Source organism: Lepidochelys kempii, chromosome 18 (assembly GCF_965140285.1).
Source record: "Lepidochelys kempii isolate rLepKem1 chromosome 18, rLepKem1.hap1, whole genome shotgun sequence".
Classification (NCBI taxonomy): domain Eukaryota; kingdom Metazoa; phylum Chordata; order Testudines; family Cheloniidae; genus Lepidochelys; species Lepidochelys kempii.
In genome coordinates, this window is record NC_136397.1 from 5,869,028 (window position 1) to 5,896,466 (window position 27,439).

At 51.8% G+C, this 27,439-nt stretch overlaps 1 protein-coding gene and 1 long non-coding RNA gene across 7 annotated transcripts in view; one reads left to right on the forward strand and one right to left on the reverse strand.

The window, feature by feature from the left end:
* Nucleotides 1–247: 247 nt before the first annotated feature.
* EPHB2 (EPH receptor B2) overlaps nt 248–27,439 on the forward strand; it is a 288,949-nt gene continuing 261,757 nt past the window's right edge. For all 6 annotated transcript variants that reach the window (XM_073316312.2, XM_073316309.2, XM_073316310.2 and 3 more), the window contains exon 1: nt 248–331. In XM_073316312.2, coding sequence (XP_073172413.1) covers nt 265–331 — 67 coding nt within the window. In that variant the 5' untranslated portion in view covers nt 248–264. The remainder of the gene's footprint in view (nt 332–27,439) is intronic.
* LOC140899967 (uncharacterized) overlaps nt 20,722–27,439 on the reverse strand; it is a 53,444-nt gene continuing 46,726 nt past the window's right edge. Inside the window, exon 6 of the long non-coding RNA XR_012155522.2 lies at nt 20,722–20,796. This is a non-coding gene — a long non-coding RNA (uncharacterized LOC140899967). The remainder of the gene's footprint in view (nt 20,797–27,439) is intronic.

Here is a 27,439-nt window from a genome sequence, read left to right on the forward strand (position 1 = left end):
GGCTGCGCCGCCCGCCCGGCCCGGCCCGGCCGGCGCGGCGGGACGCGGGGGCGGGGCGGCGGCGAGCGCTCCCCCGCGCGGCGCGGGCGGTGGGTCGCTCCAGCCTGGCGGAGCGGGGCCGGCTCCGCGCGCCCCATGGCTCACTCGGCGGCGAGCGCGCGGCGCGTGTGTCTGCCTGCGCGGGGCCGGGCTGGCCGCATGGAGCCGCGGCCGCTGCCCCGCTAGCCCCGGCCGCCGCCCCGCGCCCGCCCGCCCGCGCCCGCCATGGCGCTGCTGGCCGGCTGCTGCCTCCTGCTGCTGCTGCTGCCGCCGCCGCTCGCCGCCGTGGAGGGTAAGTGCGGCTCCGGAGCTCGTGTGCGGGGGCCGCCCGGCCGGCGCAGGCGAAGGCATGGCGGGGAGCCGCCGCCTTTCCCGGGGGCAGGGGCCGTCGCTTCCCCGGGCCGGCGCCGCACCCCTCCTCCCCCCCTCGGCACGGGAACGGGTCCCCGGGAAGCGCTGCCGCGAGCAACCGGCCGGGGCCCCCGGAGCCTGGGGGACATGCAAAGTTTGCAGCCTAACGGTGGAAGTGCGGGGGGAGGGGATGGGGGGCCAGGACCCCGCAAACCGCTGGCCAATGCGGGGACGCTGTCCGGGGGCTCCGGGCTGCAGCTGTCGGGCTTGGCTGGTGGCGCCTGGACCTTCCCAAACATGGCGTGGAGACAGAGTGGGCGTGTGGGGCACACAGGTCCCCCTCTCCCCATGCCGTCTGCAGCGGCTTCTGGCATGTGCCTTGGGTGGCATTGCCAGCCTGATGCCTGTGCTGTGCCCTCTGCTGGCACCACCGTTAGCTGCCCCTGGCTTGGCGGGCAGCCCCGGCATGGCAGCTGTGCACTCTGAGAGATGCTTAGGGTTCCCGGTCCTGGCGCCGCACAGGCTGCCCACCTCAGCCTGGCGCGGGCGGGCGGGAGAGGGTTTGGCATGTGCCTGTAGTGGGCCCTGGCACCTTCCTGGCTTCCGGAGCCTGACATTAGCCCTTGGCATGGGCTTTCGGGAGCCCTGTGTTCCCTGGAGATGACGTGTTCCTGGCTGTGTTCTCCCCGGGCCGTGCAGGCTGGATGCCAGGTAGGGAGCCTGTGGAATGTGGGTGCGTTTGGAACATGCTGCCCGACAGGGGGAGACTCATTGCGGCGGCACTGTCTGGGCACAGGATGCGGTGGGATTCATCCTTCTCGCATGCCTGTCCATCCGTGCCCTCACACCGCCCTCTGCGCTGGGAGAGAGCTGGCCCTGTCGCCCAGGGAAGCACCAACTGCATGGAGCCCTGGGCTCCGCTCTCTGGGGCCGAGAGGAGCGCGCTGTCTCCGGCTGGACTCTGGCTTGGTGAGAGCTTTGAGGGCAGCGAATGGAACTCGCCTTCAAGGCAAGGGGTGACTGGATCCCTTGCTGGGCGGATGGATGGTTTTGTGTGGACGCCACTGGGTTTGGATGTCAAGACAAATGCCCGGAAGGGGCCCACGGCTCTGCGTTGGTGTGGGCTAGGGATGAGGCAGTGTTGATTAAGTCGGAGTTTTGGGGAATGACTCATGGGTTGGCCAGCTATACGTAGTGATATTTACAATATGCGCGCTTGGCACAAACAGGACTATTTACGTTGCAGTGGAGAGCACTAGCCAGCAGTGCTGTTCAGAGGAGCCTGGCATGTTTTTAATTATAGGGAGATGAGTGTGTCTGTAGGAACATCCGTGTCCAGGGCGGGTGGCTGGCCTGATCAAATGGCAGTATTGATGGTTGACAGCGGCATTCCTGCAAAGCCAGCCAGACCCGACACTGCTGACTACAGCAGGAGTGGCTGCTGCGTAGGCGACTAGAGCCATGGGAGGGGAGGGGGCTGGGGCTGTGCACAGGAGCTGGCTGACACTTCCGTCCCCACCCTCCTAGTGCCACCTCTCTGTGGCAGAGGAGAGCCCCATGCAGCCCACCGGACAGCGCTAGGGATCAGTAGCCCCATGTACTGTGGCGCTGCCTGGCCATAGGGCTCCTTCTCCATTTTCTAGAAGGAGTCAGAAACGCCAGATAACATGGGCGGCTTCCCGGTGCCATGGCAGCGTCTGGCTGGGCGCGGAGTCAAGAACGTGCTGGGCTTGGTGGGCTTTTCTCCTCTGTTAACTGGATTGCCTGGCAATGCAGAACCCAGGCTGTCGGCTTTGGGGTCTGACTGGCCTCACATTAACATTTCCCCCACACACGCTCCCCTGGGCGCTCCACTGTGTGTGTGTCCTGGTCAGGGGCTCTCAGCAGATGTTGCCCCACCAGGAAGGCGGATCTGTTCTTTGGCCAGTCGCGTTGGTCCAGGCGTTTCCCCAGCTGTGCGTTAGTGTCACTCTCTGCCTGTCCAGTGGCCTGTCGGCACCCACCCTCAAGCCCCTGCACCTGAGCGAGGAGCCTGTGTCTTTCCATTTTTGCAGTGAAGGGCCCCCAGCCCTCCCCAAGGGGGCTTTGCTCACGTGGGTTTGAAATAGGGAAACAAGCAGCTTTTTTGGGAAAGATGATCCTGGGCCTGGCTTGAAGTCATTGGGCTGGGCCTGGTCTCAGGCTCCTCTCCAAGACCCTGCCAGCACTGGCCTGGAGCATGGAAATGAAACCAGAGCTGGGGCTGAGTCTCCTGCTCCTGCCGCTCGCTCCTTTACCATTTACTGTAGCAAGAGCCTTGTTCTCTCCACCTGAAGGCGTGTCTGGTGCTCCTGTGGGCTGTGGCACCTCACAGGTCAGCAGCTCCCGTCCTTGCTTTGCAAAGCTCCAGTCAGCAAATGCAGTGCTCCTTACTGGCCAGCCCCCAGACTGCCAGATTCGGGCGGGGGGGGGGGGGGAGAGGCGGGAGTGCTGCCAGTTTAAAAAGTCATTAACATTATGGAGAGCCATTGGTGGGGGTGTACTGGGTGTGGAGCGGGAGGAGGAGGGCCGTAGGGGGAAGGGCGTGCACAGGGAAGTCCTGCTCTACTCAGGCCTGTTGGGCGCTGGAAAGAAAAGAGGGGAGAGGGGGAAGGGGAGGAGAGTGGGGAGCAAGGGGAGGGAGTCACAAACCAGCTGGACATTAGAGTCTGAAACACAGTTGCCAGAGTCAAAATGGGACAAATGCAAACTGGGGTCAGTGCGTTTCCCACTGGACTCTCTGGGCCTCATGCTGGGTGTGAGTGACTCACACAGCAGGTGTGAGTGTGCACTGGTGCTATGTAAGCTGCATCTCTTGGGCATTCAGTGGAGTGGGGAAGTGGAGAGAGTGGAAATGTGCCGCAGGAAGAGGGGGCTCTCAGATGGGTAGCTCATAGGCTACACTCTCCAGAGGCCTAGCTGCTTTCCATGCTGCTAGCCCCTTGCCCCCCCCCCCCCCCGCCTTCCCGGATGGGTCAGCTTCACTCATGTGCTCGCCACCTTAATGCCAGGTTGGTGTAAGTCACTCATATTATGCCCTTGAGCTGCCCCCCTCCCTGATGGATAATGTCATTGCCTGCTAGGGCGGTCCTGGGCATGGCCCATGGTCCCACACTACTTCTGTGTGATGCCTAAAATTGTAGGATTGAAAGGGACTTTGGGAGATCATCTAGTCCAGTCCTTTGCACTCATGGCAGGACTAAGTCTAGATCGGGGGGACCCAGCATCATGTTCATGCAAGCAACCCCCAGCTCAGGCTGGCTCTGTCTCTCTGATAGCAAAGCCTAGCCCAGAACTACCGCCCCCAAGCTGAATGCCGGCTCGGCTGTCTTGGGGTGATGTGGTGCTCTCCTCCCTCCTTGAGTCACTTTTCTCCAAGGTGGTAAGCCTGGCATGCTGATTGGTCCTGCAGCTACCATGTCAGGCTGTGGCTCTGCCTTGGCCAGTGTAGGAAGAAGCTCAGACATTTATGCTTCAGTGCCTATGTCTAATCCATTCTAGCCTCCCTTGCCTTGTGCGAGCTGGGCTATTGGTAGGTCCCCCTGGTACTTGCCTCCGCTCTAGCAGGTTGGCTAAGCATGTGTGCCAGATCTACTGACACAGCAAATCAGTGTTAAGAGTCCTTCCTTACATTGGAGGCTCGGCAGGCGTCTCACTCCACCATATGTCTGAGTGACACCTCCTCAGCCCCTGCTCCCTGAATGTTCCCCCGCTGCCTTCGCAGCTGCAATGGACTCCTGGCTGTTTTTCCTTTTTCTCCAACAGGCAGGGCAAGACCTTTGGCTTATTTATGGGAGACAGTGTTGTCTAGTTGTTAGATTGGGGATCATCTTCTCGGAGACAAGACTCCTGGGTTCTATTCCCAGCTCTGTGATGTTGGGGAGGTCACTTGTCCCCTCTGTCTCTCAGTTTTCCCCATCTTTAAATGGGTGAAATAATACAGACTCCCATCCTGGGAGGCTTCACTAATTGATGTTGTAAGGTGCTTTGAGATCCTTTGTTGAAAGTAAAGAGAATGCTGTACCGACCAGTAATAGATATGTACGTATCCGTATTTACACACACTTGGGCTAATTCCCCAAAGCTACACATAATTATGAGCAGAATCACTGGGAAGAAAAACTTAAACTGGGAAGTGTGTATGGGAATTAGGAGTTGTTTAAGAACATTTCACTAGGTGCTCCAAAAGTCTCAGTATCTCAGCTGTAAAAAAAGGCTGTTTTTTAAATCTTAAAGGAAATGTGCAAAGAACAATAAAATATAAATCAGTGTGGAAAAAGGGGAGGTGAGTGGCAGTGAATATAAAACAGAAGCTGAGAGGGTGCAGGCGGCTGATAAGAGAAGCAAAAGGGATCCTCCCCATATCTGTGTCAGAGAGTTAAGGGTAATAAGGAGGTGTGTTCAAAATGTACCCGGAACAAAAGGAATCCTAAAAATAGTGTTGTCAATAATGGTGCAGAAAAGGCAGAAGGGTTCAATAAATATTTGTCCTCTATTATGAATCAAGTTGGATGATCTATCCATTGTGTACAATGATGTAAAAATACTTCTCCAAGGGTAACAAAAAGGACGTTCAGTAGCAGCATCTACTCAAGTTACACCTTTTAAAATCAGCAGGGCCAGAAAGCTTGAACCTGAGAGGTTTAAAAGAGTTGGCCAAGGAGCTCTTCATACCTTTTGATTTTTACTTTTATTAAAACTTGCAGTGCTTGAGAGGTTTTAGAGGGCTAGAAGAAATGCAGTATTGTTCGAACAAAATGTTAACGAATAAATGGGATAACCTGGGTAACGACAGGATACTATTAGCCTGACCTCGATGCTGGGAAAAACAGTGGAACAGCTAACACCAGAATTCCACCACTAACAAGCCAACAGATGGAAATATAATTAATACTGGTGCACGTAGTTTCATGGAAAATAGGTCTTGTCACACCACCTTGATATCATTCTTTGATAAGGTACAAGTCTGGTTGATAAAGGCAATTGTGTTGACTGAATATACTTAGAATTCTGTAAGGACTTTAATCATTTCCCCCCTTCCCCGAAATGTATAAAATCATTGCATCCCATATTAGATGGATTAAAAATGTGCTAACGACTGATCTCCAACTGCAGTTGCTGGTAGGGAATGATCCACAATGGGGTGTTCCCAGTGGGGTCCTACAGGGCTTGGTTCTCAGCCTAAGGCTATTCAATAATGTGTCATTACACGTGCTTGGCAGAAGGGGTGGCGAACTAAGGGGGGGCACCTTGGGGTTCTGGTTAGGAGCAGCTTGACTGTGAACACAGTGAGGCCCTGGCGTGCTGCTCAGCCAGGCCGAGGTGTCGAAAGGCCTTGTCTGTGCAATACATAAAATGCTTGCACTGGGTTGGTGTAGTGATAGTATCACCAAGTCCCTTGTGTAACACTGGCTGTAATGGCATCAGTGTGCGTACAGTAGGCTCACTATTCCTGTACAGAAAGAAGAACAGCTCTGCGAGTGGGAGGCACTTTTGTACCGGTAAAACTGCATCTACAGGGGAATAATACCGGCAAACCTATGTTAGTGGTACATTCACAACCCCCGACTGACACTCTGTTGGCACAAACGCTGCATGTAAGCCAGGCCAGAGGTACATTGAAAGTCCTGCGGGAGGGGAGGAAATTGGTGACTTTCCTGTCCTGACCTGTTGTGTCCCTCAATCGTATTTCCCTTGGGGGATCCTGAAATAGATTCTCAGCAGGGACTGATCCACAGAGCCAGTGCTAGGACCAAGGCAGGGAGCAATGGGGTCATTCATGGAGCATTCTGCCATGGTTGGGATGCCCTGTCCTCTGTCACAGCCAGGGGGCGCTCTGGACTGTGGAGGGCAGCAGCAGAAATAGGCCAACCGCAGATGAATTCCCGAACATCTGGGTGCTGCTCATCTGAGCTGGCTGAATTTTTTGGGAAAACAGGCTCTCTGATACTGCCTGCTTCTGGATCAACCCCAGGGCTTGCCGGCCTTCAAGAGCTGTGGCTGAATGGGGAAGGGCGGGGGGCCATGGCAACTACTGGGGGCAGGGGAGGCCCTATTTGGAGACTTTTGTGGGGGTTCCAGAAAGGTTCAGTTCATAGCTCCCAAGCCTTGCTGTAAGGCCGTGTTGAAAGGCTCTGGGGGGCTGCAGGAGGTTCAGGGGGCCTTGTGCCTGCTTAGTGCCAGCGTTCTCTTCAGGCTCCTTGGGGGCCTGGGCCTCAGTGGGAGTTTCACTGTTGGCTCTGATTGCAGCAGGCCGGGGCCCTCCCTTCGCTGATCCTGTGGGCCCAGGTGCAGGCCATCCAGGTACAGACCATCCAGCTCCTACCCTGTGCTGAACTGTGGGCGCTTGGGACTCCGGGACTGAGCGCTAGAACCACCCGGAAATAGAGCCCCCCCCCAGTATCACGGTTTCATCACTGCCTCCTCCAAAATCGGGTCTGCCTGGGGAGAGAGAGTTATGGGCTCTGGGTCTGGCTGGGGTCAGCACCTTTACTGTGGAGATTGATCCTCTTCATTGCCGTGTGATCCCAGGCCAGCCCTCCCTAGGTGTCTGGCACATGGAGGCCGTGCTGGGCTGCCTGCATTCCTTCCAGGCTGACACTTCTCCCCTCCCTCCTTGGTAGGGTGGATGGTCTAGTAGACAAGGCATGAGGCTGGGGCCTGGGAGACCTGGGATTAATTCGCTGCTCTGGCACAGATTTTCTGGGTGACCTTGGGCGAGTCTCTTAATCTGCCTCACTTCCTGTCTGTTCAATGGGGGTAATGCCCTTTGGGGTATTGTGAAATTAAACTCCACTGACGATTGTGAGGTGCTCAGAGGATATGGTGAGGAAGGCCAGGTAAGTACGTAGAGTGCTGGAGCTCCTCTATTAGGGTTATCTCTTGCTGTGGCTTTTGTATCTGCTCTTTCCTGAGCCTCAGGCTGGTTTGCACAGTTACAATCTGCGGGGAGAGCACAGAGCGGACTCGGATGGGGAGGGCTTCAAGCTATGAGGAACCCATACAGTGTAGGGTTACCCTGTCGCTGGCTTGGGTCTCACCACAAGAGGAGAATGAACAAGGTGCTGCCTTTAACACATCGGGAGTGAATGCTGCTCCCGCTGGCTGCCTTTTGACTGGGAATGGGAGGTTCTGGAGCTAATTACTGATGCCCCTCCAGCCCATGGGAGGCTGCTTTTCCAGCTTGCCCCCCATGTGTGTAGGAGTTTGTCTGGCACTTCGGGATGGAGCTGTGGAATGAAAGGCTGGAAATGGATGGGTCCTAGGGTAATTACTCATCACTATCATGCTGGGCTGCTAGTTACAATCTGTGCAGCTTCCCTGTAAAGGAGCGATAAGTCCTCCCAACTAGAACCAGTGCACAGGGCAGAAACAGTGCAACCCTCCCCGCCCCCCGCCAGTGAGATGTAAAGTGTATATGGTAGCACGGATATGAATGACAGTGTAGACCAGGAGGTGAAGACACACCTGAACCCTGTGCCAATGTACCCTCCAGGGCTCTCTGTGTTGCTGAGCAGTGCTGCCACATCTGTACTCCTGTTTTTAGCTGTGTAGTGTCCCACTGCTGGAGTTTTTACCACTGCAGGGAAAGGCTCTGATGGAAGGTGGCAGTGGGGAAACGCACCTGGCAGCCTTTCCCTGACACTGGGAATTCTTTCCCAGGTATCTGCTTGCTGGGTCTTGCCCTCATGCTCGGGGTCTAACTGATCGCCAGACTTGGGGTCAGGAAGGAATATCCCCCTGGATCAGATTGGCAGAGACCCTGGGGGGTTTTCGCCTTGCTCTGCAGTATGGGGCATGGGTCACTTGCAGGTTTCAACTAGTGTAAATGGTGAATTCTTTGTAAAGAATTCTGAGGTCTTTAAACCATGATTTGAGGACTCTAGCAACTCAGCCAGAGGTCAGGGGTCTGTTACAGGAGTGGATGAGCGAGGTTCTGTGGCCTGTGATGTACAGGAGGTCGGACTAGATAATCCCGTTGGTCCCTTCTGACCTTTAAATCTGAGTCTGATCCAAAATGAAACGTGTAGACGTTGCCAAATGGACATTTTTCAGAACTTTCTGTTCCACCAAATGTTTTGATATTTTTGCCCTTTTGTCCCTATTCAGGACAAAAATGAATTTCCAAATACCAGTGTTTTCCATGGCCCCGGGTTTTCAACCAGGTGTGTTTATCACCAGACAATTTACTCTGCAGCCCTGCTCCTTCAGTCCCCCTGCTGGGTGCAACCCCGGGGAGTGTGCTAGAGCAGTGGTCTCCAAAGTTTTTGGATCGCACACCCCCACGGTGCCGCGAAAGAAAGGAGAGGGGAAGATTTACCCCAGGCGTGCCACCGAAGCAAGAAGAGGGGAAGACCGGCTGCAGGCGTGCAGAGCTGCTGTCAAAGGGAAAAAAACGGTGGAGTGCTGTCCGGCGGCACTCCTCCTGCCTCGCACCCCCTGGGGTGCATGCACCCCACTTTGGAGACTACTGTGCTAGAGAACCAGGGTGAGTTGGGTTTCCTTGTACTGTACCTTGCCATTGCTATGGCATCTGTCTGTGTGCTTGCAGGGGTGACTGCTGTCATGGGAGGGCCTGTCTCAGAGCAGAGTCCCCCTCTGGGCTCTCTTGGACACTCTCCCTTTGTCATGGCTGTTTTGCTGGTGTCTCTAATCTAAAGAGTGTCTTGGGCCCTACCAGGCTGGGGTGGGCTTTGTGTGCAGAGCAGAGCTGCCAGCACAGCCGCTTGGCTCACCGGGTGCTCCCAGATCCCTTTACCTCCCTTCTCATAGTGATAACCCTCAGGGGAACAACTGGGAGAGGGGCAGTATGCAAATCAGAAGGTGTCCTAATAGTATGGCAGTGGATATGCTTCGCCTCTGAGCATGTCAAGTGTCAACTGGATGTTTGCAGTCCCCTGAGCTCGCTGCAGCTGGTACTGGAAGTGCTGGGTCTGTTCTCCTGCCTCCTGAGGTCCAGGCTAATGGTTACAATGCATCATGCACCTGCAAAGCCACTGTCTGTCCCACTGGAGAATGCCTGTGCGTGGGAGTGGCTCTGTACTCTTCCCCCGTGTAGAGAGGGCTCTGGGTTGATGGGGCTGGGTCCTGGGAAGGGGTGTGGCCCGGCATCTGTGTGCTTCAGCTATTCTTCAGCCACATGAGCTCCATAAGAGAGGGTCTTTGTAGACAGGGCCATGCAGCTCCAGGGACAAGAAGGCACAAGTCCTGTGTGCTTGGATGGAGCAGAGCAGTGGCAGTGTCTGGCTACAAAGCCAAGTGCAGGTCTGCTCCTGGCTAGAGCCATTTGTTTTATTAGTGACTAGAGGCTGCTGGATCCAATCTGCCTGGCAACCCCCTCCCAATCAGAGATTCCTTCCTGAGTTCCTGGAGCAAGAGAGCGGAGGGTGGGAGCACAGAGATCAAGCAAGAGGGGGCACTGGGACCTGAGCATACCTGTGTCCCTCCGGCAGAGGAGTCATCTCTTCATAGAGATCCCCAGTGGATTCAGATGAGACTCTTGTACAAGGACAATGTGTCCGTCTCCCCCCCTGCTCCCCCCCCGCGCGCGCACACACACACACACAGAGGGGACTGGGAGCAAAGCAGGGGATGGGGGCTGTTGGGTTGGATGCAGAGGGCTTTGTGCTCCTGTATTCCCACTTGGCTTCTGAGCAGGCAAAGTCGCTGCTTCTGCCAGCAGCTGCCTGGGTACCCCCAGTTCCAGGGGTGTGGCAGGCTGATTTCCAGGAGCTTTATACTGGGCCTGGGCAGGGGCATGGCCAGAGCCTCGTCCTGCTGGGGTCACTGCAGATCAAGATGTGCCGAACGCACCAAGCCAGGCCTCGGAGGAGCCTTTCATGTCTGAGCCGATTATCCTTCCCTGCCTGCGGGAGGGGGTTGGGAAAGCCTGGCAGAGAATGAGGTAATGAGCGCGGTAGAGAGGGTTCTCCGGCTCCATACAGACCCTCCCGCCAGACAGTGCAGTAGAGAGGCAGAGCAAAGGGCTGTGCTGAGCTGGGGCAGTCGGGGTGGAGATCAGGGAGTGACTGGCTGGCTGCAGCAGGCACAGGGAATAGCTGGCTGTGAGGAGAGAACAGCCTCGTGGACCCTGAATGCAGTCAGATCCCAGGAAACTAGCCAATACGTTCAGTGTAGCGCTGGCTTCAGTGTGGCTGAGGTCACAGAGCAGCCGGCGCTCTGAGCCCTGCTGGGCCAGCGGTTCCCGGTTCGGTCGCTACCCAGAGGAGGATTTCTGTGGCAAGTCAATCGGTTGATAAAACCACTCCAGGGTTCAGAAGCATGTCCACGATACGTTCCCCAGAAGGCCCACAGCACCCTGCCAGGATGAGTCCCCTGTGTGTTGGGCACTGCCAGCTCTCAGTGAACAAGGGGTTAACGTCTTGTCTGTCCCAGGTACTGTATATCTGGGCTGCCTGGGACACAGGGAGGGCCTGTGGGGCCCTCAGGTTCCACACCCACGGGTGACGGGGCGGGTCCGAGCCCCAGGAGACTGTGTTTGCTGGTCATCTCACATTGTTTTTCCTTTCCCTTGCTGACGGTGACTGTGTCTGTCTGTTTCATTGTTCCCCCAGCTTAGTATTGCAGTGCGGGTGGGAAACAAAGACACAGGGAGCTGCCCGGCCCGCAGGGAGGCTGGGACAGCGTGGGGATTAGAACCCGGGAGATCTGACCCAGTTCTCCTGCTCTGTCATCTTGCGCCATCCCAGCCTCCTGTGACCGAACAGAGCGAGGACAACAGTGTCCAGGATGCCGGAAGGAGCTTCATTGCTGCTCTGTTAAAATTGCTGGGGTCTGCTTCCTGCTCCACTGTCTCCTTCTCTGGATGTGTCAGAAGATTCCCAGCACTGCCTCCAGTCTCCCCAGATCTGCGTGCCAAGTGGGGCTGGGGGAAGGCATCCCTTTCCAAAAGTGAGATCTATGAATGGCTTTAACCAATTGAAAAGGAAAAGCTGGAGGGGAGCTTATCATGGCAGACCTGGGCCGTCCCCCGAGGAAGGTCACTTGCATTTTGGCTTCCCCATAGGAGCGCAAGGGCGGGGGCATTCTGTGGGAGGAGGGGAGGCAGCTTGCTATTGATCTGAAACGTTCTGACACGTTACTGTGTCATAGGCCAGCTGGGAACATCCAGGTGTGCAGGGGTCACCCAGGGCATCCCCTGCATTGCCATAAGCTGCCACACCACCCTTGGGTTAGGACTAGACTTTTCTGTTTGGGTCTCTTCTACACAGCCTCATTCCCATCCTCATGACTCTAGTATCTGGGTACCCTCCGGTCGTGGAGCAGATGTGACTAATGTCCGTTCCCTCTCATAGATGTATAGATTCGTAGATATTTAGGTCAGAAGGGACCATTATGATCATCTAGTCTGACCTCCTGCACAACGCAGGCCACAGAATTTCACTCACCGCTCCTGCGAAAGACCCCTCTCACCTATGTCTGAGCTATCGAAGTCCTCAAATCGTGATTTGGAGTGGGAGTGGTTTGGTTTGGTGGATTTGGGGGTTCTCACGTCCATGCTGCTCTGTGTTTAGTCAGCAAAGGCAAGTCAGAGAGGTGCCCAGATGGGAGGGGGGCAGGTTGGGGTGGGCCTTGGTTCCTGGGGGTGTTTGTTCCAGCCTGGGGATGGCTCCCAAGGAAGCTCTGACTCCTTCCCAGGGAGAGTTCTGCTTGATGGACCTGAAGCGCTTGAGCCCTCCCAGCCCTGCATGTGAGTCAACATCTCCATTTCACACGGTGATCCCCAACTGTCCAGTTATTACGGTTATCAATAGCAGACAGGAGTAGAAGCCAGGAGCTCCTGGGGCCCAGCCCCATGTCTGTCCCTAGGCCTTGCTGCCTCTCCTAGCCACCACCCAGTTCCTGGGTAGTTCTGGGTCCACTACAGACCCAGTGTGAGGAATCGGGGTTGGCCTGCTCTGGAGCTGGGCAAGGTGTGAGGCTGAAGCAGTGATCCTGCTCCCCCTTTGCCCTGCCCTTGGTGCCGCTCAGATCCACAGAGAACGGACCCCCCCCCCCAACATTCATCTCTGAGTCTCACCAGCAAATACACACAGCATCTGATCCAAAGCCACAGAGGTCAACCCAAGTCTCTGCATTGCCTTCTGTGAGCTTTGGCAAGAATCCTCACATCCTCACAGGTATTTAGGCACCTCAGTTCTGTTGGTTGCACTGGGTGTTAGGAGTCTGGCCCAGATCCTCAAGGTATTTAAAGTGCCTGTTAGTAAATGGAGCAGGGCCCTGGCCTGTGCAGCCTGTCCCCGTATGGAGATCCTGGGAGATCAGGGTGGTTCCCGAAGGGGACTCCCCTACTCCCGCCCTTCCAGCTTGCCAGTGCTGCCAGCTTGGTTCCTGGAGAGCAGCCGGCTGCGTCACCAGCATTGCTGCTGGCTTGCGTTCAGCACTTCCTCTAGGAGCAGCACTTGGCTGCCAGGAAACATCTCTGGGGAGACATCTGCTTTCTAGCAACTTCCCTGAGGCAAGAGAACAGGATGAAGTCAGGCGGTTTCTGTCCTGGTCCCTCTACCTGCTGCAGCTTCTCTCCTTTCCACAAAGCTTTGTGTGCCCATCTCTGCCCTGTTGGCAGGGCTGGGGAACCACCTGGACCAGGAAGAGGGTGCTCTGTCCACCAGGCGTTTCGTTGCTGTTGTTGTGCCCCCATGTCACAGCAGTTAGGGTGCCCGTGCAGATGGCCATAAAACCCCTCTGTGCAGAGCAGGCTGCCAGCACCAGGCAGCTGCCGCAGGGAACAGCTTCCTCTTTGCTATCGCCTGAACTCCACATAGGCGCTCTGGGCTTAGCAGTGCAAGCCCTCAAGCTCTGGCACTGAGAGTGAGGACGGACGGAGCACGTCTTGGCGGAGGGGTCTCTGTTATGCAGAGCTCTGGGTTCCCACTACGGTGAGGTTGGAGGGACTCGGTCTGGGGCCTGGCCAGGTCCAGCTTGTAGCCAGAGTTGGGGTCTTGTGACCACAGGTCCCTGGGCTTCGATTTCAGCTGCAGAGAGGGCCAAGTGCTTGATGGTACTGGAGCAGGGGACTGAAATGCTGCTCTTCCCCCTCCCAACTTGCTCCCCCCTGCCCAATCTGCACCCTGGATCTCCCCTTGCTCCTCATCCCAGCCCAGGTCTTTGTGCCCTCTACTGCCAGAGCACCCAAGGACTGTATTGGGTATGGGTGGTGGTGGTGTCAGCATGTGCTATGCTGCCAGAGACCCCCAGGGGGCTGTATTGGGTACGGGGGGCGGGGGGGGGGGAGACCACACACTCAGCGCGTGCCATGCCATCCGTCGCCCCAGGGGGCCGTATTGGATACGGGTGCGTGTGTGCATTGTGCTGTGTTGTCAGAGCGCCTCCAGGGGCTGTATTGGGTACCCGGGGGGGAGTGGGGGGGAACGACTCAGCACATGCCATGCTGTCAGTTGCCCCGGGGGCTGTATTGGGTACGGGGGGGATGGGACCTCAGCATGTGCCATGCTGTCAGTTGCACGGGGGCGGGGGCGTATTGGGCACGGGGGGGGGAGATCAACGTGTACCATGCTGCCAGAACACCCTGGGGGGGCTGTATTGGGTACGGGGTGTGTGTGCGTGTGCGCTATGCTGTCAGACCGCCCCAGGGGGCTGTAGTGGGTACCCGGGGGGGTTCTTGTTAGCACGTGCCATGCTGTCAGTCACCCTGGGGGCTGTATTGAGTACGGGGGAGGGGGGCTCAGCATGTGCCTTGCTTTCCAAGAGCCCGGGGGGTAGGGGTGTGTGTCAGGGTGTGCTGTGCTGTCAGAGCGCCCCGGGGGGGCTGTATTGGGTGTGGGGGGAGGGGGGCTCAGGGTGTGCTGTGCTTTCCAAGCGCCCCGGGGGGGCAGTATTGGGTGTGGGGGGAGGGGGGCTCAGGGTGTGCTGTGCTTTCCAAGCGCCCCGGGGGGGCTGTATTGTTTGTTGTTTACTTTCTAGAGTGCAGCGTGGGTGCACACCTGCTCCGACTGGGTTCGAGGTGGTGTGTCTGGGGGCACAGGGGGTGATGGGAGAAGCGAGAGCAGGGGCAGTTTGTGTGTCTGGGGAGCTGCGCATGCGCAGAGGAGGGGGGAGACGTTTGGGAATGACTGGTATGCAGGTCTCTTTATCTGACTGAAGCCTCCCTTACTGGCCCCCGGGAGACGAATGGGCCATGTCTCCCCTTCATCCTGTGTGTGTGGTGTGGTGAGGGGTTTGGGCTCTCCGCAGGGTGAAGCAGGCTGGGCCATGCTGCCTAAGTGGAGCCTGGTAGCTGCTGCTGTCCGGCGAGGTGCTGCTTGCCGCCAATCTGAGGGGTGGCCGCGAAGGCAGCCGGTTTAGCTGGGCTTGCCCAGCACAGGCAGGTGTGGAAGGAGAGCGCTCCAGGGGCTGAAATCACTTCAAAGGAGTGTGCTGTTGCCCGAGGAGAGCAGAGAGCGCCTCAGTGAGTGGCTGCAGGCAGAGGGTGGGTATATGAGAAATGCAGCTTGTCCCACAGTTAGTTCCTCTTCACTCCTGCGTGCGGCCCAGGCCGTGTCTGCACTGCGGTTTGGGCTTGTGCTAGTCTGCACGCGTTCGCTTAACTCCAGTTAAGAATGCACCTTTTTTCTTGGGGGAGATGTACCCTGAGTGGGTAACACATGGAGAAATCGGGGCCGATTCTCATCGTGCTACATCAGAGTAAACCTGGAGTAACTCCAGGGCAGTCCCTCTGCATTTACATTGCCAGAACTGGTCCTTTCACCAAGGCATGTGTACGTGTACAGACACGCACACCTTGGCACTGCTGGCTGCATCTGCATTCTGCTTGCTTGGGGTTATGTGTAAATCCTCTTCGGGGTGCAGGAGAGCTGCCTGCGTTCTCATCCCTGTTGGGCTCAGCCTTCCCTGCACCTGTGGATCTCTGTGCCTCTAGCTTACCTGACGTCTCAGCAGGGAGGCCGTGTCCTAGCTCCATTTTCCATACCCCTGCAATGCCCACCCACACTGTCTCCATGCAGCTCTGCCGAGCTGTGGGAGACCACATGCTGCATCCTGGGCAAGGCAGCCCAACAGCTGGGTGCCCTGCGTCCCTATGCCCAGAGCTCCTGCTGGGGTATTCAGCTGTGCTGGGCCCCTGCTCCGGCCTGTGCGTCAAAGCACATTGAGTCCATGCTGTACTCAGGGAGTGTGAGCAGGGTCAGGAACCGCAGCGGCTCCCTTCCTCTGGAGGGCTGCTCTGTGCAGGCTCTCAGTGAACTCTGCTCTGTCAGGTGCTGCGGGTCAGGGAATCTGTTTTTGAACCTGACCTAATTCTGCTTGTGGGAGCTAGTAATGCCACCGCAGGGCCACGAGAGGCAGTGCCAACGGATGGGCTGGGGAAATAGATGCTTCCCCCACCCGGGCAGCCTCTCTTGCTTGAAGGGGCTGTGGCTTTGTACCCTCAGCAGACACACAGCCAGCCACAGACAGTCCCTGTGCGACTGAGGCTGGGCCTGTCTCCTCTTCCCCAGCCCAGCGTGGACAAACGTGGAAAGTATTTTGAGTTGGAGTGTGGGAAGCCCAGGGCTTTACAGAGCAGTGGGATCAGCTCCCTGGTGAAAATCGGTGGGCTGGGAAAGCCCCCACCGGAGAGCAAAGGGACAGCAGGTTGGCAGCAGCTTGCGCCAGATCGGCATAATTGTTTCTGTGCTGAGGGACACAGGCTAGTGGCTCAGGAACAGGCTGGGGCTGTGGCTCCCCTGACTTCGGGGAGGTCTTTGATACAGGCCCTGAGCGATATTTTCATTTGGAAACTGGAGCCGTCTGGGTAGGGATGGACACACCACTGGATAGCAGCCCTGGAAGGAGTGACTCGTGGTGATCCTGGAGTAATGAAGGGATTGGTGTCGGGCTCGTGGGAAGCAGCAGTTGGGCACTGCAGAGGTCTGTTCTGTATCCAGTATTGTCATAAACACGCTGGCTGATGGACAGCGAATCGGGTTCATTGATGGCACAAGCCTGGAGCAATGACAGCACTTCGGAAGGGAGAAAAGTTGTCCTGACCTGTCAGTTTCTTTTCTCGGAGATGTCAGGTCGGCTGGCCTTTCCCCAAACCTGCCCTGCCCTGTTTTAGACTGTAAGTGATGGTTCTGCTGCTTTGGAGAGATAGGAGGGCCTGCTCCCCCCGCTCAGTTTCCAGTGACTGTCATCTGAGCTGCCTCCATGCATGAGGCAAAGTAACCCAAAGCCATCAGTCCTGGGTCCTCAGGTGCAGCCTCCAGAGACAGCACTGCTGTCCAGCATGGTCTCACAGGTGTGGAGAGCAGGCTGACCTCAGGGTAAGGGTATTCAGCCCCAGGGGAGGAGTGGTGGAACATGAATTTCACTCCATTAACCTGCGGAGTGCTGGCCAGGCAGACACAGGCCCAGGGCTCAGAATGGACAGAAAATTGAATGTGACTCAGTAACTTGTTGCTGTCACTAGAAGGGCAGATGTTACTTTGGGTTTTAATAAAAGGGTCACTCCCCATCTCCAGGGGTGCAGTCTGGGGTCCTGCTTCTGGGGAGGGATAGCTCAGTGGTTTGAGCATTGGCCTGCTAAACCCAGGGTTATGAGTTCAGCCCCTGAGGGGGCCATTTAGGGATCTGGGGCAAAAATTGGGGATTGGTCCTGCTTTGAGTAGGGGGTTGGACTAGATGACCTCCTGAGGTCCCTTCCAACCCCGAGATTCTCTGATTCTGCTAGTGGCTGATCCCTGGTGCTGGGTGCAGGAGAAGATCCCCCAGAGCAGGGCCTGTCTGTATTTCCTATTATTTACCCACCTTTCATTCTGCCTCTGTTTCTTTGCTTTCCTTTACTGATAGCTCACTGCAAACTCGGGAAGCAGAGAAGGAGGTTCTCCCATGAGAGAAGGAGCTAAAAGCTCATTCTGACCTGATGTCAAACTCTTTGCTTTCTGACTGAATATTTGCCAGGAGATTTCACTGTGACTGACACCTGTTCTGGCTGCAGATTGACAGCTTTCGATAAATACAGATCTCCTGGAAATGCTGAATTGACTGTCAGCTGCTTCCACTTGTCACCTGTGTTTCTGCTAATATGGAGCTTGAACAGCGTAGAAAGGCTGTGATGTTGCCCCTCTAGGCATGGCCATGGCCTGGGCGCTGCCAGCTCCCTGGCTAGGGCTGTAGTGCTGCCAGCCCTTCTGTGGTAGGTTGCAGAGCGTGCAGAAGTGTTGAGCAACACCAGTGCCGGGGGAGGCTACCTATGGTAACAGAGGAGCGCAGGATCTATGGGGCAGGCCTGTTCCTCTGGACTGAGCCCTGGTGAGTCGCAAGCACCATGAGTGCCAGTTCCCTTCATGACAGGAGCCCAGAGCACTAAAATGGCAGCGTGTAGGTGGGGTGATATTACTGTGGCTTTAATAGGATGAACAGTCTCCAGGATGTGGGAGCTGACAAGGGGAGGAGGCACCTGGTTTTAGGTTAGACTGGCCAGAGTTAAGTGCTCTGCCACCGCACATACAGAGCATCTGAATAAAGACTGTGGTTCAGTTATTAGCAGTGAATGATGTAAAATGACCATGGTACCAGGATTGGGGGAAGTGATAAAAAGAACTGGAAGCTGGGTGGTTTTTTGTTCGTTCATTTAAAAACAAACGAACAAAAAAACACAAGTAAAAATCACTCAGGAGTGAAAAACAAGTTTGAATGAAATGAGATGGACCAATTCAGTTAGCACATTTCTAAAAATGTTGAAGTGCTGCGGAAACCTGGATTTATGTTTGAGGGCATCAGGGTCTACTCTAAGGGAAGATGAACAAAAGATTGCTACCTTTTTGAAAAGTACAGGTGCTGAAGCAATTTGTTTATATAATTCGTTTTGAGATTAATGAAATGAAAAATTTCAGTTTCATTCAAATCAAATGGAGGAAGAGACTTTTGAATCATTTAAAACAGATCTAAAGATAAGAACTCAGATGTAATTTTCTGAGTCAATAAGAGATCAGTTGTGATGCGTATAAAAGATCTCTGTGTAAGAAGATTAGAACAGTCAGATCTAAATCCAGAAGGAGCAGTGAGAATTTGCCAAACTGCTGAACTTAATCAACAATTGCACATTTTAGAAAGAAAACCAACTGATATGAATATGGACTTAATAAGAAAGTGTATATTAAAAAAAAAAGGCTATGGAGGAAAACAGAGTCAAAGTATTAAAGTTAAAACATATGAGCATATGAAAGAATGCTCTAGAATGTGCAGGGAGCCACCAACCTAGACAATGTCCAGCAGATGGTCAAACCTGTCACACCTGCAAGAAACAGAATTATTCTCGAAAGTTGGTAAACAGAGACGTCTGGAAGAACTTAAAAATATACATTCAGTTCCAAATTCAAAAGTCTCAGAGAAGATGCCAAGTAAGGAATGCAGAGCTGACGTTACAGAAGAAGAAAATTGTGTTTCTGAGAATTTTGAAACAGAGCCACTCTGTGAACTATAAGGAGGATTGGATAGTTACACTATCTACTAATGGAACATGCATTTTGTATGTAATAGATACAGGTGCACAGGCTAATGTAATTTCTTCTGAAATTACAAAATGTCTAAAAGTAAAACCTCTAGTAGGAGAACAAATGCAGATTCATTTATAATCTAATATAGTGGTGAAAAAATTCCTGTTATGGTATTTGTGAATTACAGGTCATAGTTAACGATAAGACTTGTAGTAGTTAAGGGACAAAGTATTTCTATTTTAGGTTTAGAAACGTGTTTAGCACTAATTCTAATTGGTAGAATTCAGACTATTCAGGATTCTGAAATGCTGGAAAACTTTGAGGTATTCACTGGCATTGGTAAATTGGATACAATGTATAAAACAGATATTTTAAATGAAACAAAGAAATCAGTTATACATACAACTAGAAAAATACCCTTTGTTTTAAGACCGTGGTTTTCGACTTGTGATCTGCTGACCTGTGGGGGTCTGCAGACTGTGTCTAAGGGGTCCGTGAAAGGTTGTCATTATTACAGAATAGTGATTTTCAACTTGTGGTCTGTGGACCCCTGTAGTTTACAGACTAAGATTTCCAAAAGGGTCCACAGGTCCATTTGAAATTTTGTAGGGATCCGCAAATGAAAAAAAGATTGAAAACCACTGCTTTAAGAAGTAGGGTACAAAAGAAATTGGAAAGGTTCTTTAATTTAGATATAATTAAAGAGTTGAAGAACCGACTGGGTGAATTCAGCTGTAATAGCAGAATAGAAAGATGGATCCTTACGTTTGTTTAGATCCGAAAGACTTACTTACGTATGTTTAAAAGGAACATTTAAAAATACCTACCAGGGAAGAAATATTTGGACAAATGGCAGGACCAAAATACATTTCTTCTTTTTGATGCTTCATATGGATTTAGGTAGATATCTTTGGAGCAAGAAGGTCAGTTGCCATGTACATTTAACACAGCTTTTGGATGTTACTGTTTTAATGCTCCTGAGGTATTTCATGGAGCAATGCAAAAGATTTTTGAAAATATAGATATAGTAATATGGGGAAGAACTTTAGAAGAGCATGATATAAGATTAACTAAATCATTACCCAGAGCAAAAGGAGGATTGAAACTTAACAAAAATACATGTAAATTTATTGTGCAAGAATTAACATTTCTTGGAGAAGAACTGACCAGTCAGGAGTTGATCCACAGTGAATACAAGCCATTGATGATATTGCTTACCTAAAAGATAAGAAGCCATTACAGAAATTTTTGGGTGTGGTTGATTTTGTAGGAAAATATAAACCTAACCTAGCAGGAAAAAACAACCAACAAATTGAAGGGCTTTAACTTTGAAAAAATAATCAATGGAAATGGGACTATGAACACAATAAGAATCTGAGCAACTAATAAAAACCGCTCCAGTATTGAAGTTATTTGATAGTAACAGACTTACAAAATTATCTTCAAATGCATCCAAACAAGGCCTCAGAGCAATTCTATTACAGAAGTGTCATGCACTATGAAAACCAGTTGCTTATGCATCTAGAGCTATGTCAAACCGAATGTCAGTATGCTCAAATAGAGAAAGAGGCTTTGGCATTGGTTTTTGCATGCAAAAAAGTCTCACTTTTGTATGTGATAGAACTGTACTTGCAGGAGTAGTTCATAAGCCATTAGTTAATATTTCAAAAAGGAACACGACAGACATACTGCCTTGGTTACAAAGATTATTTTTTCAATTTTATGTATATGATTTACTAGTGGAGTATCAGCCAGGCAAATCATTAATTGTTGATAGAAAAGGAGTACTTGTGGCACCTTAGAGACTAACAGCTCTAACAGCTGTAGCTCACGAAAGCTCATGCTCAAATAAATTGGTTAGTCTCTAAGGTGCCACAAGTCCTCCTTTTCTTTTTGCGAATACAGACTAACACGGCTGCTACTCTGAAACCTGTCATTAATTGTTGATGATATTCCTTCTAGAGTTTAAAATGTAACCAGTGTAATTGAAGAAGGTGATGTGATACATGTAGATGTACTTAAATAGTTTTCTGTATCAGAAAGAGTATGGAAAGAAATTGTACAAGTAGACAGGTTGAGAATTTGCAAACAGTTATTACAGCTTGTGAAAAAGGATATAATAAATTATACTGAAGCCATATAATCAATTTATTCAAGATTTATCAGTAATAGAAGGAATTCTGGTTAAAGGCAATAGAGTAGTAATTCCTTTAGGGTTTACAGCAGAGAGGTTGCAGTGCATACATGACGGACATGTAGGCATAGATAAATGAAATGTAGAGTGAGAGGTTCTGTGCTGGCCCCAAAAGACAGAGTAATATAAAGAATGTGACATATGTCAAAGACATAGAAATGCTCAGTCTAAACAACCTATGACACATATTCATGAAACTTAAGACCTCGGTCTAAAGTAGGCTTAGATCTATTTCAGCGGTTCCCAAACTTTAACAGCCACGAACCCTTTTCACTAAATTGTGAAATCTCATGAACCCCCTCCTAAAAATGAATATTTCCAGGGATTTAAGTTTAAATTTCCTCCGCACTCCGTGGGGCTCCTGCTGCTGGACCACGTTGACCACCCCGATCAACTGAGCTCCACTGAACTCTGGCTGTAGGTCCCTCTGACCGCCAGGGCTTGGGCTGCCAGCCCCGTGTGGAGCTCCTTGCCAGCCCCGTGTGGAGTTCGGGCGGCGGGCTCCTTGCTGACTGGGGCAGGGCTCAGGCTGCCAGCCCCACCTGCCCTGCCCCATTCTTCCTAGGCTGTCTGCCCTGCAACCGGATCCCACCTGCTGCCTCCAACGGCCGGGGTCCTCTGGCCGCCATGAGTGAAATTTTTCTGGCGAACCCCCTGTAACGTTCTGCAAACCCCAGTTTGGGAGCTACTGCTGTATTTGAATATAAAGGAAATGCTTTTGTTCTAGTTCATTTTTGCATTTCCCTGAAATATCTATACTATAAAACACATATGCCAGTCAATTTATAAAATGAAATTAGTTTTTGCGAGGCATTGCATTCCCAACACAGCAATTACTGATGATGGACCTCAATTACATAGTCAAGTGTTCAAAAGTTTTTGCCAGTATGTGTATGATTTCAAACAGATTGCATCAAGCCCAGGTTTATCCTCAGTCTAATGGGCTAGTTGCAAATGGTGTTAAAATAGTAAAAAGATTACTAACAGAAGCTGAAGAAGTGAATTCTGGTTTATATTTGGTGTTGTTAAATTACAGAACATCGCCATTACCATAAATAAACTGTGCAGATGATAAACCTTAACAGAAATCTTAGAAACCGCTTATGTATTGGTTTTTTTCCAAGGAGGATATAAGGAGAGGAATAAGTATCAATATCAGTTGAGTTTGTATTAAAATAATTATTAGGATGGAATGAACTACTTGATTTGAAACCCAATGATGGAGTACGTGTCTGTAATGGGAGAAGATGGGCTTGGAAAGCTACTGTAGCAAAGGAGGTAGCACCGTAGTCTTATGACGTCATGACTAGTAATGGTCACGTGTACAGATGAAATCGGAGGCATTTGCAATTGTTACTTGTGAGACCAGACTCTGGGGTTGTCTGCCCTTAAAATGCTACAGTGGCCCAGCTGGGCCAGTGTAGATGCTACCTTTGCTGATGGGAGCAGTTCTTTCATCGGCCTTGGTAATTCACCTCCACAAAAGCTGGTAGCTAGGCTGACAGAAGAATTCTCCCATTGACCTAGCACAGTCTACACAGGGACTTAGGTCAGCTGAACAAAGCTGCATGGGGTGTGGATTTTTCACACCCCTGACCGACTTAATTAAACTGACCTAATTTTGTAGTGCAGGCTAGGCCTCGGCTGAAAGAAGAAATAATATAGTACAGCAATAGGAGCAGCAAGAAAATGAAAATGACGTCAGTCCTCTAAGTAATAAGAGAACTTCATTAATATGGCAAATATAGAAGTTACACTATTACTGCTTCCAAGGAGACCTGTTAAAAGACTTATAGAAATCTGTTAAGATAATTCTGATTTTATATGTATTTATACTTGCATAAAAATGCTGAAAAAAAATTACAAGAAAGGAGATGTGGTATTATTGTGGCTTTAAGAGACTCCTGGATTTTGATCTGACAGAAGGAGGCAGCTGGTTTTAGGTTAGACTGACAGACTGGAGTTCAGATGCTCTGTCTTTAACTGCCTATCTAATAAAGACTTGTTAAGTTACTAGCAATGGCTGGTTATTAAGACTAGTGGATTACATGACTGTAAAACACAGGTGGGGAGTAGGCATGTTTGAGGAGTCATGGGCTGCAGGCCAGCTCTCAGCGGCTCAGATACTTCTCCCTACCCAGAGTCCACAGAGCTGTGCCAGAGATGGATCTGTCCCAGTGTTTCCTAAACTGAAATTTGGAAAAAAGCAGAATTAGAGACCGAGAGAGAGGATCACTGTGAGCTCTGGCAGGGTCCCATCCTTACGTAAATTCACACAGGTGGGTGTTTAATCTCCTCCGCTGGGCGAGGCCTTGGCTGCTGCTCTGTAGTCAGCTTTGGGCAACACATCTAAAGAAAGGCAGACCCGAGGTGAGAATTAAAAGGTGCGCATGCTGTCACTGGCCCCCTGGCTGGGGTAGCAACTCATCTGGGCTCTGGCAGAAGGATGCTGCAAAACATCATTGAACACAAAGCCCTGGCATTTAGGTGCCTCAGTGGGCACTGAGCTCTCAGTTATGGGTGCTGAGCTCTTGAGAATCTGGCCCTGTATTTTGACCTGAGTTTGGGAGGTTGCCAGGGTCTGGGCTGGTCTAGTAGAAGAAGCAGAAGCATACAGAGACGTAGATCTTATTAATTTTTCTTTCTTCAGATTCTTCTCCAGCAGATCAGCCTCCATCTAGCAGCGTGCAGCACTGTCAGGGTTGTTATGATACATCATTGTACTGCTGGAGCGGCTAGCGGCACCAAGCAGGGATCAGGGTGTGGCTGGGCTGGGCATGGCAGAGAGACACCGTGTAAAGACAGGCCATGCCCTGGGGAGCTCACCATCAGGCAGCGAGTTCTAAAAAGTCGAAGACTCAGTAAGAGTCCTTGCTGAGGTCCTCATTCCCCATGAGAAGCTGGTTCAGATGGTTAAATGTACTGCTTGGGAAGCCTCATCTGAGGCTTTACTTTGAGGAGGAGAACAGTGAGCTGTCCCATCTGCTGGCAGGACAGACCCGTACGCAGCTGGGGATGCTGAGCCCTCCTCAGACGCTTTCTCAGAGACCTCACGTGAGCAGCTCCCTCTGTCTGTCTGCAAAGCAGTCATAGCCCTGGATAGTGCTTTGCGTCCCAGTGCACAGACCACAATGCCTGCCCAGGGGTTCATTCTCCACCTCACACAGTTTCTGTCCTCCGAGCTCCCCCACAACCCATCCCCGCAGGAAACCACACCCAGGCAATATGAGCCTGGATTCAAATCCTTGGGTACTGTCTGTCCTGCAAAATCCACAGCCATAGCTCGTGTCTCTGAGGAGCACTGCCAGCAGAGTCCGATGAGATCCCTAAGGGTTGCAGAGCTGGTCTAGACAGAAATGTACAGTATCTGCTCCTCAGTGTGGTGCATTAGGAATAAAGGCCCTAGGCGCTGAGCAGAAAATGTCTGTCTTCATTTACAATCTTCCTTTTAAAAGTTGATTGTCTGTCTAATCTTCTAGTGCACACACTCTCCCACCCCTCTCTCTCTCTCTCTCTCTCTAATCTCTGTCTGTCACTAGATATTCCAGCTCCTCACCACCATATCTTTGGCAGGACTGAACGGCAGGTTCTTGTCTGAGCTGTGACCTCTGAGCAGTAATGCAGAGCTTTGTAGCTTATAGATGGTCCCTTGTCGTCTTTCATATCAAATCACTGGGTCAAAATTACTGGTAAGTTTTTAGTCCAAACATTGATTCTCACACACTGAGCCTGGGGTCCAGTCTCTTGTCAGTGCACATGCAGATCCCAATAAAGTGTCTGGATTCCTACATCTGATGGGAGGGCAGAGCAAACTGCATGAATGTTCATCTGAATCTGGCCCCTGCACAAGTTATAGGAGAATCTGAACACCCTACAGAGTCTCCATCCTTTTCTCCCAGGTGAGGCTGGAGCACGCTGCAGGGTTTTGCATGGCCCAGAGTCAGTTGTTGTGGATTGTTGGCAAAATTTCATCACACACACAACCTAGAGTCCAGCTATGCCGCGCGTGTGTGCGGGGAGAACACACTTTCTGGGGCTGCTTAGGCCCGGGATGCCCGCATCTTTCATGACAGCTGTGATGCAGAGGAAGAACTGTGGTTCAGGTTGTCTTGTGAGCGTCCGATGGGGATGTTGGTTCTCCTCTGCCTTGGTTCCTATGCGGCACTCCTTGCCAGGATATCTAGGGTGTTAGAGCTTTGCAATGCTCATTTCTATAGCTTAGGAGTCCACTTGTGATCAACATGTTCTGCCACAGGCCAGGCAGACTTGCGTGCTTCTGAGAGACAGGACATAGCTGTTGTAAGGTCTCCTGGTTGTGTGAAAAGTTTATTTTCAAACAGCCCTACTCCATATCTTTGAAAACTCGTGGCGAACCGGGGAAGTCCCGGATGACTGGAAAAAGGCTAATGTAGTGCCAATCTTTAAAAAAGGGAAGAAGGAGGATCCTGGGAACTACAGGCCAGTCAGCCTCACCTCAGTCCCTGGAAAAATCATGGAGCAAGTCCTCAAAGAATCAATCCTGAAGCACTTGCATGAGAGGAAAGTGATCAGGAACAGCCAGCATGGATTCACCAAGGGAAGGTCATGCCTGACTAATGTAATCGCCTTTTATGATGAGATTACTGGTTCTGTGGATGAAGGGAAAGCAGTGGATGTATTGTTTCTTGACTTTAGCAAAGCTTTGGACACGGTCTCCCACAGTATTCTTGTCAGCAAGTTAAGGAAGTATGGGCTGGATGAATGCACTATAAGGTGGGTAGAAAGCTGGCTAGATTGTCAGGCTCAACGGGTAGTGATCAACGGCTCCATGTCTAGTTGGCAGCCGGTATCAAGTGGAGTGCCCCAAGGGTCGGTCCTGGGGCCGGTTTTGTTCAATATCTTCATAAATGATCTGGAGGATGGTGTAGATTGCACTCTCAGCAAATTTGCGGATGATACTAAACTGGGAGGAGTGGTAGATACGCTGGAGGGGAGGGATAGGATACAGAAGGACCTAGACAAATTGGAGGATTGGGCCAAAAGAAATCTGATGAGGTTCAATAAGGATAAGTGCAGGGTCCTGCACTTAGGACGGAAGAACCCAATGCACAGCTACAGACTAGGGACCGAATGGCTAGGCAGCAGTTCTGCGGAAAAGGACCTAGGGGTGACAGTGGGCGAGAAGCTGGATATGAGTCAGCAGTGTGCCCTTGTTGCCAAGAAGGCCAATGGCATTTTGGAATGTATAAGTAGGGGCATAGCGAGCAGATCGAGGGACGTGATCGTTCCCCTCTATTCGACATTGGTGAGGCCTCATCTGGAGTACTGTGTCCAGTTTTGGGCCCCACACTACAAGAAGGATGTGGATAAATTGGAGAGAGTCCAGCAAAGGGCAACAAAAATGATTAGGGGTCTGGAACACATGAGTTATGAGGAGAGGCTGAGGGAACTGGGATTGTTTAGTCTGCAGAAGAGAAGAATGAGGGGGGATTTGATAGCTGCTTTCAACTACCTGAAAGGGGGTTCCAAAGAGGATGGCTCTAGACTGTTCTCAATGGTAGCAGATGACAGAACGAGGAGTAATGGTCTCAAGTTGCAGTGGGAGAGGTTTAGATTGGATATTAGGAAAAACTTTTTCACTAAGAGGGTGGTGAAACACTGGAATGCGTTACCTAGGGAGGTGGTAGAATCTCCTTCCTTAGAGGTTTTTAAAGTCAGGCTTGACAAAGCCCTGGCTGGGATGATTTAACTGGGAATTGGTCCTGCTTCGAGCAGGGGGTTGGACTAGATGACCTTCTGGGGTCCCTTCCAACCCTGATATTCTATGATTCTATTTTTCTATGTGTTACTGACCACCAGCTGTTAGGGCTGTTGCAACCCTGGTGTCCCAGTGCTCTTTAGAGGTCCTTCTTGAAAGAGCTTCCAGCTGTATAACGTGGAGCATTTATGAAGGAAACAGATCAATACAATTGGACCTTTTGGCTATTAGAAGTTAAGCAGGGCAATGCTGGGTCAGTACGTCTGAGTGAAGTCGCATCCAGGAGCCGTGGAGTGGGGCTAGCAAATCAGTGACTGGTGCTCCTCTATCCGCGTCTGTGCTAGAGCTGGACGAGAACTTTGTCTGAATGGTTTTTGAAGGGACATACTGCTTCTGCGGAATGACTTCCACAGATGCTTCAATTCTCCATCTGGCAAATCAAAATACTTTATTCTGGGACAGGTCATTCCGAATTGAAACGTTTGGTTTGGAGTCAGTTTGTGTACCACCTCCTCCCATTCTCCTCTAGGAGTCAGGCTCCTTGGCTGGACTTTATCTCCCATGATGCACTACACTCTTCATTTTTGGTGAGGTGTCATGATGCATCATGGGATATGTAGTTCAGCCAGGGAGTCCAGGCTA